This window comes from Metopolophium dirhodum, chromosome 1 (assembly GCF_019925205.1).
Source record: "Metopolophium dirhodum isolate CAU chromosome 1, ASM1992520v1, whole genome shotgun sequence".
In the NCBI taxonomy this organism is placed as follows: Eukaryota; Metazoa; Arthropoda; class Insecta; order Hemiptera; family Aphididae; genus Metopolophium; species Metopolophium dirhodum.
Genome location: NC_083560.1, coordinates 112630498 through 112646503, shown reverse-complemented (window position 1 = coordinate 112646503; position 16006 = coordinate 112630498). Strand labels below are relative to the sequence as shown.

The following is a 16006-nucleotide window of genomic DNA, read 5'->3' as shown; positions in this document are numbered from 1 at the left end:
GATCCAGGTGTATAACATGTTCAATTAGAACAATTAACTAGAAAAAGAGTAGCAAACGTAAAATATTAAATGGATTTAGATAAAGCAGTTTCTATGATTCCAATTTGCACGGGTAAAAAAGACGTAGCAGAATTTATAAATACATGCGAGATAGCACTCAACGATATTGCAGAGATAGACATACAACTATTGTTAAAAACTATAACTTCTAAATTAACGGGAAATGCTTTGAAAGTAACTAAGTATCGCTCGTTAGATTCTTGTGAAGCAATAAAATCATTTTTACAAGGGGCATTCGAGCATAAAAATGTGAACAATGTGTGTTCGAACTTGCCGCCTTTTATTATTCATATATACGTCGTATCACGCTGTACAACAACCGGTCCGCGAGACAGCCCGCGAGAAGCGCCTCGCGCGGCCCGTGGCCTCCGGCCAAGTCGCCAGCGGCGTCCGGCGACCAACTCTGTCTTTTCCGTACGCTCGAGTTGAGCTGACCGTGCGTCTGGTCGTGGCCGGTCTTCGGTTGCTGCCGTTGCGACCACCCCCCGTGGCGATTTATTATCTACACAGTTTTAAGTGTCTTTTATCACGGCGTGTTAGTTGAGGGTCGTGTCGACCGCTGTGTCATTATTGTTGTATTTACCGCTCGAGTCGAGTGGACCGTCCGCTTTTGTCGCGTTTTGTTGTGGGTGTGAACACCACGTGGCACTATTAATTCGCGCAATTATAAGCGTTGTGTACGGTGTGTCAGTCGACGGTCGTGTCGACCACCGTGCTTGCGTTTCACCGTTATTATCATTGTCGACGTCGTTTTAATAATCATTTAATTTTTTCCAATTTAATAATTTATTTATTTTAACCAAAACAAAAATCATTTTTGGAGAAAGGTGATAGCCGCCTCCTCGTGGTGTCATCTGGTTAATGGTAAATGGCTATCTTACAAATAATATTACTCATATATAACAGTTTATATTATTTTGTGTGCAATTTACTACAGAAATGTATACTGGAAATGTATTGGGTTCAATTAAATTTTGTCCTATTCAATACTATCGGTACATAAATATCCGACGACCGATCGACACCTAAATCCACTACAGGTGGTACACTTACTGACTTACCTCGTTTACCCGTTTTCTAGATACAATAAAATATTATTTTAATGGTTTAAAAATATTTTTGACGATACGCCTATATATGTATAATCTATATAATATACTTTCCTGAAAAAGTGCTGCAAATCAATTCAAACCTGTTGTCAATTTCGAAGCGGCATCGTACCAACCAATTTATTATGTAATATGTAAAAAGTATTTTACGAGTATTTTTTATTTTTAAGTACCTATACGGCTATACCTACTACTTATCAAGCTATAAGCTTGATGGGAAAAAACCAAAAACTCTATTTGAAACTTATTTTATATCTATACTAATGCATTGTTGCATACCTATACGACTGAAAACTATGTATCTGAGCGCTTATAGCTGCCTAGAAATAATATACGTAATATAATTGTCGTAATATGAAGTAAAATATAATGTAATATTAGTATGGGATTGGTAAACAGCAGGAAAAAAAAATAATAGGTAATGTAGTTATCGTAAGAAAATCGGTAACAAGCAAAATAATTATCATACATTTAAGTAATGCGCGAAATAGCGTTAATCACCCGATGATGCACCCGAAGCAACCGACGAAGAAAAGAATGCAACCCATAATGCATCCGGGTCTGTCGTCGCGGTCGTCGTGTTCGTCGCGCATCGGTGGTCCCGTCGGCCTGCGCGGTGTAGTGTTTTGGTCCGCTAGACGTATACCCTCGTCGTCGTTTACAGATGGCGTGGATTGAGTGGCTGCAGCTGATAGCGCTAACGGTACATTAGATGGTGGCGACGGCGGTGTATCCGACACCCTCATACGGAGGTGCGATACCAGCGGCGCGACTTCTCGTCCTTGGGTTACCGGCCGGGTGTCAGGGCAGCGGCTGAAAATTCGTACCTTTTGACGGACAATTTTTACAACTTTCGAGTCATTTCTGACTCGTGGCGGCGGCTTTGGTGGTAACGGTTTTGGATTGGCCCGGTTGACGGCCACCAGAACTGGGTTCCTCGGTGGATGTGCGGAGGGGTCTAGGTTGCAGCGGAACCGAGTGCCATGCCACTGTAACGGATGATATCCGTTTACGCTTACGTATATCAAATAATGAGTATAAGTTGATAACATGCAAATATAGTTATTACAACAATGTAAATCGAATAAGGAGAATAGGCAATTAACAGACAGGTATAATAAGTAATAGAAATAAGATACACAACCAGGGCTTATTCTAAGCATTTTTATCAACTACGCATTTTTTTTTTAAATACCTAAGCCTATAAAAATAGTACCTTAATAATCTCGAAATAAAATATCAAACTATAGTTAAAAATGATAAAATTTTTAGCTTTAACGTGGAATAATTTAAAATTTAACCTATTACAAAGTAATAAAATAAACATTCACGTTTAAAATATTTTATTTTAATTAATGTCCTCTTTACTTTTTTCATACCATTTTTATACATAACACACCTAATACAATATTAGAACATTCTTTTTTTAATTTTGTGTTCAGGTTGGTCTTCAGATTTTCTTTTTGTTGCTTCCATAAATATCCCATTAAACCATTCCAGTTCTTTGGCTTTAGGTGTTTCTTTAATGTGGCGTTCATTTTGGTTTAACCATATTTGTATAGCTGGTCTTGGGTCCCAATTTTGAAGAGCAAGCATGTTAAAATGAATAAAAAGATATTAATTTTCTGTTTCAACATGCAAACTTTGACGATTTATTGATTTAAGAATATTGCTTTTACTTATTAATCGTTCAACGTCAGCGTTGTGAGGTTTTGCAGCTATAACAAGTAAAATACTAATATTTTTAAACTCGTTGGATGCAGATAAATATTGCACTAATTTAGGCAATGTCATTTGTCGTATCTCTTCTAATCTATTATGTTCCATTAAAATTGTATACTCCATATTTAGATCAGCTAAATCTAAATCCTTACCCAAAACGTCAAATACATTCCTTATGTTAGCACTGCAATCAAGGTTAGCAACAGGTTTAATAGTACTAACGAAATATTCAACAATATCTATACGGTCTTGCAAAAACTTAACCAAAGTTTCTACTATTTCATGGTATATAGCACTTACAGATCTATTTTCAGTTACATACAAATTATGCCTATGTTTTCGTTTTTCTTGAAAATCAATTAATTTTATATTTTTTAGAACTTTTCCATCAGTACCTTTAAGTTTATCTTCGAGTACATCCATAGATTTAATTTTATTTACAACTGACTGAGTATGTTTAACAAGATCCAAAACCGTTATTTTATCACTTTGGATAGTTTGTTGATAGCGACTAAAAATAGCCTATACATCTGCCAAAAATGCTAATAAAAAAATAGTGTCCTTATTAGTTAATAATAATAAAAATCCGTTGGACTCTTTCTCTTTAGAATTTTTCATATATATAACCAAAGCTTTCCATGAAATTAAAACTGCGTTAACTAGATTAAAAGAAAATTCTGTCCATCGCACTTGAAAAAATGTTGGTATCCTTATTAGCTGTAAATTATTTTCCTTAGACAGTTGTAGTTCTCTAGTTCGAAGTGCTGAGTTGTGGAAAAAAGCAGAAATTCCTGATAACTTACTTACGATATGAGATACTTAACTACGGTAGAACTTAATCTTTCCATGCAAGATTTGACCGATGAACAGCACACCAAATTTTAATTAATGGTACATTACTTTTATTTGAATTATTTCTCCATTTATTTTCAACCAATGTCCACAAACCTCCTTTACTACCAATATTCGCTGCAGCACCATCAGTAACAATCGATGATATATTTTTAAAAATATATTCAGTAACATCATGACCTACGTTTTGTATACAAGCTGTTTCAATAGCGTCCAAAATTCCCTCAGCACCTCTGTTCAACTTGCCCTGCGCTCAAAAAATACTGCTCTTCGACTCCTTTTAATGGCACTGTTTTAAGTATTATATAAATGTTATCTATCTGTGAACGATCCACCGATCCATCGCAACGCAATGACATAGATATTGTTTCCGAAATTAATTTATCCGAAAATGTTTTTTTATAACTGTACAATACACTGGAGGAATTCTTTATGTGACGATGGAGTCAAATATTAGAAATCATACGTGTTAATTTCATTTAATTCATTAAAAGTAAAGTTAGAAGCCATTTGATTAGTTATTACTCTCATAAGATATGTATATGCACTTAAAGTCAGTTTCTTAGCATCCCCATACTACGTATCATTAGAGAACCAATTTTATTGCCAAGTTTTTCATTAGCCTTCAAAATAGCACGACCCATTTGAGTAGATTGTTGAACAATAGAATTAGGCAACGTAGATAGACGTAGCATTTTTATACTGATTGTATGATACGGTTTTGTTAAATGGTTATCAATTACTTCTTGTATAAATAAAGCGCCGAGATCTTGAGTTATTTTTGGTATTTGTGACTTTATTGTATGTTTTTTTACGATATCAGGATATTTATTACAAGCAATGCATTTAATATAATGTTTTCCGTGTCGGTGCATATGTTGAAATGTTTCAGATTCAGAATTATTTTTTAAGGTAGGTTTACTTGAAATTATCGTTTTAATATCACTAGCAGTACTAGTACTTGTGACATTAGAGATTTCGGTTGTAGTTGTGACATTAGAGATTTCGGTTGTAGTTGTGACATTAATGTTGATCGTGTTAGTTGCGGGTGTTAGGACATAAGTGTTTATAATGTTACTGATGTTAGTTTTTGGTAGGTATGAAGGGCTTTCTGATGATAACCATTTGGTTAATGAGTCATTCATATTATTATTTCGTTTATCCATAGCCTAAAAAAACAAATTTATTACTGATTGGTTGTTATTACGGCTTATGATTTACGAGTACCTCCTATCTAAAATTATAATATGCTCTTAATTGGTTTAATTAGATTTATTATTTTGAAAATATTTCCTTATTTTATATGGACATTACAATATGTATAGATAAAAATATTCTATACATCAGGGATTCTCAAACTTTTATAAACACTGTACCCCCTTTTTATCAATACATTTTTATGGGTACATTTAAAGACTTACATAAATTATTATTTCATTAAGATTAAGTTATTAAATACTAATATACAAAAAATTTTAAAAACGTTTATTTTCAAAGATATTAGTGAGATGGGTGAGCTTGTTTCTGTTGGCACAGTTTATCAATATTGGGTTCTAATTTAGTTAAATACAATCTTAAATCATCTTCAACATTTAATTTATTTCTATATTTACATTTAACATAAGTTAAACTTGAAAAACCTTCTTTCTTTACCTGTAATTTTCGGCGCAATTGATATATGCCCTTCAAAATGATGGTTTCATAGAATTGTTTGATAATATTTCAGAACAAACAACGTACTGTTGATTAGACTCGTTGATGGTCCAGAATTTTGATCATCATCCTCACGAGGCCTTTAATTTATGAGCCATTTATTCATTGTTAATTTTTATTTTAAATTATATAATTAAAATAACTTTAATTTATATACAATATTATATAATTACAATATTATATTTAAGTACTGTACTCACTATAAACAGAGTCAACAGGCCTGAACAATTGTTTGAGTAGGATTGAGTATCCGCATAACAACACAAAACGACACGCAACACAATACTGTAAGCGAGCTTGTAATACCTAGGCAATACCTACGGTAGGTTAAACTACTGTAGTGATACAGCTTATGCCGATATTTCACCGCCGCTGGTTCGGGCATTCCCACAGGATAGCCTGTGTTCTATTGACAAGTATATGTCTTATTTTATTTGTGTGCGTCCGTACACACGTACCAGTTAATCGCTAATAAAATCGTTAATCGCGATAAGAAAATAACGCACACACACGCGTGTCGTTCGCGGTAACGACACAAGATTTTATATCCGAGCATAGCCGCGCCACGCGCATGACAGCTAGCTTAAAGTCGCGCTTTTATAATTATATATTCTACTGTCTCCTACTCTACTTGGTATAACGATAGCCACGCTTACTCAATCAATAATGAATGAAACGGTTAGATACGCCATTTTAATTTAAAATTCACAAATGTTACCTTGGATTTTAGAATTTTTTTTTCTATTTTAATTTAAAGGTTTGTTGGCCAGACTTATACCCCTTAAAAAATTTCGAGTACCCCCAAGGGGTACGCGTACCACAGTTTGAGAAACACTGCTATACATAAAATAAAAGTCGCAGTAAAATACGGGAATCTATGATGGGTCTACCTTTTTATTTTGACACATTAAGTCATAAAATCGGTTCTAGGTCACTTTGTACGGTCGGGTAAAAAGCTACATTGAAGAACGCGGACACTTTGTACTATTATATACATAAAGTATATATATCATAAATATAAGTTATATACCTAAGTAGTAAGTATATATAATATTATAAATTATAATGTAAATTATAATGTAAATTATTAAAATAGAAAAACTAAAAATAAAAAGTAAATTGTTTCATCGTATATTAATTAATGATCAAAATGTTGGTATCCTTATTAGCTGTAAATTATTTTCCTTAGACAGTTGTAGTTCTCTAGTTCGAAGTGCTGAGTTGTGGAAAAAAGCAGAAATTCCTGATAACTTACTTACGATATGAGATACTTAACTACGGTAGAACTTAATCTTTCCATGCAAGATTTGACCGATGAACAGCACACCAAATTTTAATTAATGGTACATTACTTTTATTTGAATTATTTCTCCATTTATTTTCAACCAATGTCCACAAACCTCCTTTACTACCAATATTCGCTGCAGCACCATCAGTAACAATCGATGATATATTTTTAAAAATATATTCAGTAACATCATGACCTACGTTTTGTATACAAGCTGTTTCAATAGCGTCCAAAATTCCCTCAGCACCTCTGTTCAACTTGCCCTGCGCTCAAAAAATACTGCTCTTCGACTCCTTTTAATGGCACTGTTTTAAGTATTATATAAATGTTATCTATCTGTGAACGATCCACCGATCCATCGCAACGCAATGACATAGATATTGTTTCCGAAATTAATTTATCCGAAAATGTTTTTTTATAACTGTACAATACACTGGAGGAATTCTTTATGTGACGATGGAGTCAAATATTAGAAATCATACGTGTTAATTTCATTTAATTCATTAAAAGTAAAGTTAGAAGCCATTTGATTAGTTATTACTCTCATAAGATATGTATATGCACTTAAAGTCAGTTTCTTAGCATCCCCATACTACGTATCATTAGAGAACCAATTTTATTGCCAAGTTTTTCATTAGCCTTCAAAATAGCACGACCCATTTGAGTAGATTGTTGAACAATAGAATTAGGCAACGTAGATAGACGTAGCATTTTTATACTGATTGTATGATACGGTTTTGTTAAATGGTTATCAATTACTTCTTGTATAAATAAAGCGCCGAGATCTTGAGTTATTTTTGGTATTTGTGACTTTATTGTATGTTTTTTTACGATATCAGGATATTTATTACAAGCAATGCATTTAATATAATGTTTTCCGTGTCGGTGCATATGTTGAAATGTTTCAGATTCAGAATTATTTTTTAAGGTAGGTTTACTTGAAATTATCGTTTTAATATCACTAGCAGTACTAGTACTTGTGACATTAGAGATTTCGGTTGTAGTTGTGACATTAGAGATTTCGGTTGTAGTTGTGACATTAATGTTGATCGTGTTAGTTGCGGGTGTTAGGACATAAGTGTTTATAATGTTACTGATGTTAGTTTTTGGTAGGTATGAAGGGCTTTCTGATGATAACCATTTGGTTAATGAGTCATTCATATTATTATTTCGTTTATCCATAGCCTAAAAAAACAAATTTATTACTGATTGGTTGTTATTACGGCTTATGATTTACGAGTACCTCCTATCTAAAATTATAATATGCTCTTAATTGGTTTAATTAGATTTATTATTTTGAAAATATTTCCTTATTTTATATGGACATTACAATATGTATAGATAAAAATATTCTATACATCAGGGATTCTCAAACTTTTATAAACACTGTACCCCCTTTTTATCAATACATTTTTATGGGTACATTTAAAGACTTACATAAATTATTATTTCATTAAGATTAAGTTATTAAATACTAATATACAAAAAATTTTAAAAACGTTTATTTTCAAAGATATTAGTGAGATGGGTGAGCTTGTTTCTGTTGGCACAGTTTATCAATATTGGGTTCTAATTTAGTTAAATACAATCTTAAATCATCTTCAACATTTAATTTATTTCTATATTTACATTTAACATAAGTTAAACTTGAAAAACCTTCTTTCTTTACCTGTAATTTTCGGCGCAATTGATATATGCCCTTCAAAATGATGGTTTCATAGAATTGTTTGATAATATTTCAGAACAAACAACGTACTGTTGATTAGACTCGTTGATGGTCCAGAATTTTGATCATCATCCTCACGAGGCCTTTAATTTATGAGCCATTTATTCATTGTTAATTTTTATTTTAAATTATATAATTAAAATAACTTTAATTTATATACAATATTATATAATTACAATATTATATTTAAGTACTGTACTCACTATAAACAGAGTCAACAGGCCTGAACAATTGTTTGAGTAGGATTGAGTATCCGCATAACAACACAAAACGACACGCAACACAATACTGTAAGCGAGCTTGTAATACCTAGGCAATACCTACGGTAGGTTAAACTACTGTAGTGATACAGCTTATGCCGATATTTCACCGCCGCTGGTTTGGGCATTCCCACAGGATAGCCTGTGTTCTATTGACAAGTATATGTCTTATTTTATTTGTGTGCGTCCGTACACACGTACCAGTTAATCGCTAATAAAATCGTTAATCGCGATAAGAAAATAACGCACACACACGCGTGTCGTTCGCGGTAACGACACAAGATTTTATATCCGAGCATAGCCGCGCCACGCGCATGACAGCTAGCTTAAAGTCGCGCTTTTATAATTATATATTCTACTGTCTCCTACTCTACTTGGTATAACGATAGCCACGCTTACTCAATCAATAATGAATGAAACGGTTAGATACGCCATTTTAATTTAAAATTCACAAATGTTACCTTGGATTTTAGAATTTTTTTTTCTATTTTAATTTAAAGGTTTGTTGGCCAGACTTATACCCCTTAAAAAATTTCGAGTACCCCCAAGGGGTACGCGTACCACAGTTTGAGAAACACTGCTATACATAAAATAAAAGTCGCAGTAAAATACGGGAATCTATGATGGGTCTACCTTTTTATTTTGACACATTAAGTCATAAAATCGGTTCTAGGTCACTTTGTACGGTCGGGTAAAAAGCTACATTGAAGAACGCGGACACTTTGTACTATTATATACATAAAGTATATATATCATAAATATAAGTTATATACCTAAGTAGTAAGTATATATAATATTATAAATTATAATGTAAATTATAATGTAAATTATTAAAATAGAAAAACTAAAAATAAAAAGTAAATTGTTTCATCGTATATTAATTAATGATCAAAATAATCAAACAAACAATAATATTATTATAAATCTTAATTGTATTATAATATTAGATATTAGTTTAAAGCAAATTAAAATTTATGTGTACAGTATAAATATGTCATAATGACAATAAAATATAATTTTTTACCTATAATATGGAAATAATTCGTCAAAATTAACGATCTATAAAATATAAAATTTCCATTCTTTAATATTTAAAAAAATCTTTAAAAACTACATGTATAATATATGGAATTTAAAAATTTCATATTTGTTATTTCCTTTTTTTGATGTTTGTTACATAAATTTAATAGTTTATTATTGCTAGCAGTATAGAATTGGTGTCTCTTATGAAGTCTATTGCCACATTCATCCAATTGTATTGCTCGCAAATCCGTCCAAAAACTTAGTAAAATTTGTCATATATAATATATAGTATTATTTACTTGCTAACTTAGGTATATAACTTATATTTATAATATATTTACTTTATGTATATAATAGTACAAAGTGTCCGCGTTCTGCAATGTACCTTTTTACCCGACCGTACAAAGTGTCCGCGTTATACATTTTGAACAATGGACCGTACAAAGTGACCGTTTACCCATAAATCATATTTTTTTATGTGTAGGTATTTCAAATTTTGTTAATCTGTTTACTTACGTTTTACTGAAAACTCGTCGCGCGTCGCTGCCGGCTGCCGTTGTTGTTCAGTGGTCGTTTTGTCACAAAATGTAAAATAAATGACAAAAACAAAATTTGTAAACGATAACAAATACGCGAGTATATTATCGCAAGAGCAGACGAGAGTCTCCTTGCCTCGCTTCGACAAATGTGTACTGCCGGCATAATATAATTCTATAGGTAATAATTATAAATATACTACGGAATATTATCGGTATTCGATATTACGGGTTCTTAGAAAACCCAAACTCCAAAGAGTTGGATCTTGCCTACGATTTCTAATAATTAACATAGTATAGTAGATTCATTGCTTTATAATAAATTATGCAAAAATTAATTATCAATTGCGCATCTAGCTTTTCCAAGTACGCAAAATAAGCCCAACTGCGCTTTAGAATAAGCCTTGTACACAACTAAGATAGTGAGGAAGGTTAATTGGCAATCCATTATAAACCACCAATTACATTACCTATTAAGTAATTTTTAGAAAAAACCACATCAGATATACGAAATTGTCAATCGCCTATAAAATAATGGGAAATGGGCATATATTTATGTACACGACGCATAAACAGAAACAGGAAAGTAATACCTAATAATAAATGATTGACAACACATTTTTTGCACAACTAAGCATGCAGGATATAGATAGCAATACGGATAAGTCGATAAAGGTAAGGAGACCCCTATAAAAGCAGACCTAAATGGCCTGTAATCAGACGTGTTCACCCATTGCCATCACCAGCATCTTCACGATACTCAGCAACAGAATTATAATATTTGGACTTATAATAATTTTCACCAGAGTACATCTTAAATAAACGTCTTTTACAACTCGACAAGTTGTATTATTTCAATCAACAAGAAGAAATCCTTTCTCCACGGTCTTGCTACCTGTAACCCTGTAAACCACACAATCAACCCGATTGTCAGTTTACCACACCACCCTCTGGTCATATCGTCTGACGCGTTCGCGGACGGAAGCCTGTTCCGGTCGCGTAACAGGAGATCTGATCATCGGATTTCATTCGCCTACATCGTTGGATTGAGACTCGAAAACAAATACTTGAGGTTCCTGATAAAACCTCACCGATTTCCCCTTGTGTACATTTCCATTGTTCTCCATTTCGCTCTGTTCAACAAGAGATTAACAATTGTAAATAAAAATGTAAAATTATTAATTATAAAAATAAAAATTACTAGTGACCAAAAAAATCGCTCTACCTGCAGAACAGTCCTATACAATACAGTTGTACATAACGGTCGAAGAGCTAATGAAACGGGGATGTCCGTAGGTAGCGGTGACAACAGTGACTGACAATATTATAAATGTCCACGGTCAACGATATATTTTATTGCGGTACGAGGTCTATCAGAATTTATCTTTTGGATATTGAGAACCCCCACATATCGGACGACAAACTCTACGTCCAAAAAGCAAAAAATACACCTTGTATCATACTATGGTAGTATTTAATATTTATAAATTATAATCAAGGGTTAGGGTAATCTTGGGAAGTCTAACATGCAGTGGCGCCGAACTAAGAATTTTTTTGTGAAGCGAAATCTAGAATTTTTTATACACCCACCCACCCACAGACCCACCCACTTAAACTTTTCAGCCATCTAATATAATATGAAAATACTACACACAATTTCCTATGTTAAGATTATTTTATTTGAGTTTTTACATGATTACACATGGATTATAAAGTTATTATTATTATTATTTTTATAAAATATTATATAAAACTAATTACTAAGCATTTTCAAGATTACAATTAGTGCATTATGTAATATAATAATATAATACAATGTATTACTAATATAATATAAATAATTATACAATTAAGTAAGCAGCTTAGCAAGAACTGAACTATTGGAAGCAAAGTATTTGATCACACATTCTGTGTCAATTTGTATATCTAATTCACATGCCATTATCATAAGTGCTTCCAATCGATCTTCTGACATAGTGCTTCTTAAACGGTTTTTCACTAATTTTAATTTTGAAAACGCTCGTTCAGGTGAAGCACTAGATACTGGTAGGGTAACAGAAATACTCAGTGCTGTGTACATGGTTGGGAATATTTCTTTTAATCCTGATGAATGGACAACTTTAAAAATAGTATTGATAGTTCCACTATTTTTTTACTATTTTGATCTATTTTATTATATTGAATATTATCACCATCATCATCATCATCATCGCCATCAGTATCAAATTGTATCCAAGAATCCTTGTTGGTGTCATCAAATTTTACTGGTAGATTCATTATTTTTTCAAAATCAAAGTATGATTTGGAGAACTGAATATATTCGTGTTTTAAAGATTCCTCATCAACAAATTTACCGTATACTTCCGAAAACCCTTTGAACGCATCTTTCGGTATAATATTGGTCTCAGCCACTTCTCTTAACCGTTTATGTGAAAATAGACTTAAGTCTTTAAAAAATGGCATTGTTTCTTCATTGAACCTTGTAGTTATTTGAGTAGTGGTAATATCGAGAATCGTATAGAAAGTATTGACTTTAAAATTTTCTATTTGGTCAATTATACGTTGATCGGAAGAGATTTCCCCAGGCATTTTTTTAGTACGACGAATTCTATTGACAGGCAATGGTGTAAAAGAAAATTCTTTATTTTTTGATTGTATGAAATTATCTTTTTCTTGTATAAGATTTTTAAATTCATTATCACTTCTGAATGTCTTGATAGTATTAAGAGTTTGTTGAACATGGCTAATAGCAGAACATAAATCAATATCAACACTTTGCAGACATTTACTAAGAGTACTAGTTTTATCAAATATTTTTTTGAAGATAAGTGCTGTTAATAAAAATCGTTCTTGCAATAAGTAATCAAGTAAGCTTCCAGCTTTAACACTTGAAACTCTATCTGTCATAGGGTCATCTTTAATATCAAACAATGTATCAATAATAGCATCATAAGTATCAAGAACAGTTTGAAGAGAAGACGAATGAGATGACCATCGAGTGGTTTCAACTCGCTTGAGTCTTCAAAGTAGTTTATTTGGATACCTTGTTTTCTGATTAGTACTATAAACATGTACACGCTTCTTACTACTTCCTATAAAATCATATAAAGTTTCTAAATATCCAAATAAATCTCGAGCCTCTATGCAACAGCTAACAGCATCAACAACAACTAGATTAAACCGATGAGCCCAGCACCAAACGTACACTGCACACGGATTTTCTTTTTTAACAAGAGATTGAAGTCCATTATAGGAACCTTTCATGGACGCTGCCCCATCATATGATTGACCAACAAGGTTTGTTCTCCAATCTAAACTCATTTCTAAACAAATTGTATCCAACATTGTTAATAAATGTTTTCCAGTAGTCAGGACAGTCTCACGTAGAGCAACAAGTCTTTCACAAACAGTGCCATTTTCTTTGTTGATATAGCGAATGACTAAAGATAGTTGTTCTTTTCGTGATACATCGAATGTCGTGTCTAATGAAATACTAAAAAATACAGCAGTTAAGATTTCTTTTTTAATTACATCATGTATATTTCTATAAATGGCTTCAATTAGTTGGTTCTGTCTCTGCCAAGATATAAAATTGTAAGTTTTTCTTCCTTTTAACTCAACACTTGTAACATAAGAAGATAGAACAGGCGAATATTTTGCAAGAAGTAAAACCAAATCTTTATAATTACCTCGAATATTTTCTTGCCATCCTTCTCTATGACCTCGAAAAGGTAAAGAGTGTCTGCCTAGATACATTGTTAAATCAATTAAGTGTTTAACAATTTCTTTATTAAAAGCAATATTAGCAATGGAGGATTCTTTCATAGAATGTATAAGAGGATATTCAACTTGCCTATATGCTGCTTTTATCGAAGCCATAATATGAGCTTCTGAAGTTTCATGCATTATTATACTAGTGGTACCTTTGTTCCAGTTAGAAAACCCATGTCTTGTCCAGTTTGGCTTATTATTACGGGCGAACAATGCACAGTACAAACAATATATTTTTTTATTTTTAATAGAGTAAGATAGCCATTTTCTTTGTTATACTTCACCAGTAGACCGTTTATTCCAGTACCAGGATTCATGAAAAGATCTGCCATTATGGTCCCTGGGAAATTGTTTGTCAGGCAATTCAGTAGGCAATGGTTGAGCAGCACCCATCTTCAAAAAATAGCTTATCAATCCTGGATCAATATTTTCAATTTGACTCAAAATAGCAGGATCGTTGCTAAGATCATTAAGTTCTTTATATGCTAAAAACAATTGTAAATTAACTTCTGTCTACTACTCATTTCATTATATTAATTTTACCTGATGGGACCAAAGTTACAACTTGACTGGATGATGCACCATCAATTTCAATTGCAGTAGAACTCTCAATATCCGGGTTCTTCGATTCTAGTTCTATTATAGATAAAAAAAAAAAAATGATCATTTAACTAATTACAAGAAAACTAATCGCTTAATGCTTATTACCTAAGTTAAAAATTTTAAATTACATACCATCATCATCATTTTGTTGTCCAATCAAACAATTATTTAATAACGCTGGAACGTTGTTTTGTGTTTCCTTTCTATTATTTGTTAAGGCAGGATAGTCTGTGTAAAATGTATTAAAATAAATTATTTATTTATTTAATCAATAATTTAAAAAGCATAACAAAACTACTTTTAAAAAAAAAAAAAATATTATACTGAACAATATTATAAGTCATTAGTTTTACTAATTAGTAGGATTGAATAAATATGATTTCATAAATACCTGTATCAGAAGTTGGTCTTGATTTTTTAAAAAATGATGAAACACTTTGTGATGTAAGACTCAATTTAACTTTTTTACAAGACGCCAAGTGCCGCGACCAATTTGTGTTATTTAAATTAGCACGTCTTTTGCCACATATGCACTTACGATTTTCTATTTCCATTTTCGAAATCGAATTTTGTGTAACGACAAAACTGACAACGAAATACGAATGACGAATCACACCACAAAACACGATAAAAATAAAATAAATATGATAACCTCTGCTGGTAGAAGAAAAACATGGGATTACCACTGACAACTATTTATAGAATCTAGTGATAATTTACCAATTATACCCAATAAATATTATATGATACTATATGATAATAATGACACAGTAATATCACGATTAAAGATAGTACAATCGTGGGTAAATATATGATAAATATTATAATAAATAACGGAGCATGCGATATCGGGTGTGGACTGTGCGTGGACTTCTAATTTCTTTTTCATGCCATCAGGCATCAATTATGTTTAGAACACAGAACACCTGATGTAACTTTGTTTATCCACTAACCACTACTCCCCAGAACTTACCTATACCCACCCACCCATTAAGAAGTGAAGCGATCGCTTCACATGATATATGAGTTCGGCGCCACTGCTAACATGTGTCTCAGTAACAGCTGTTGTTGATGAATTTGCTTTGCGTATGAACATTTTGATTTTTGCTAGAACAGTAAACATTGACACTTCAAATGCTGCACGTATTTCTTCTTCTTCGTTGTTCTCTGCTTCTTCTTCCAATTGTATTTGAAATTTCTCAAATACTTCTTTGAAGCTTGATAACTTCTCAAGTCGGGCTTCCAACTCACTGATATCATACGCACTGCTATATGTGTATATGCGTTCTAACGCATTGATCTGCGTTTTTCTTTTCTTACATATGGTTTTTTTTCTGATGCAC

At 32.3% G+C, this 16006-nt stretch overlaps 1 protein-coding gene across 1 annotated transcript; it reads right to left on the bottom strand.

Annotated features, from left to right (window-relative positions):
- Positions 1-12138: 12138 nt before the first annotated feature.
- LOC132951074 (zinc finger MYM-type protein 1-like) lies at positions 12139-14195 on the bottom strand. The gene is made up of 4 exons (XM_061022772.1): positions 13376-14195; positions 12992-13204; positions 12482-12928; positions 12139-12392 (listed from the first exon to the last, which is right to left on the bottom strand). Exons 1-4 carry the CDS (start codon positions 14193-14195, stop codon positions 12139-12141), a joined length of 1734 nt encoding a protein of 577 aa, XP_060878755.1.
- Between the last annotated feature and the right edge of the window lie 1811 nt (positions 14196-16006).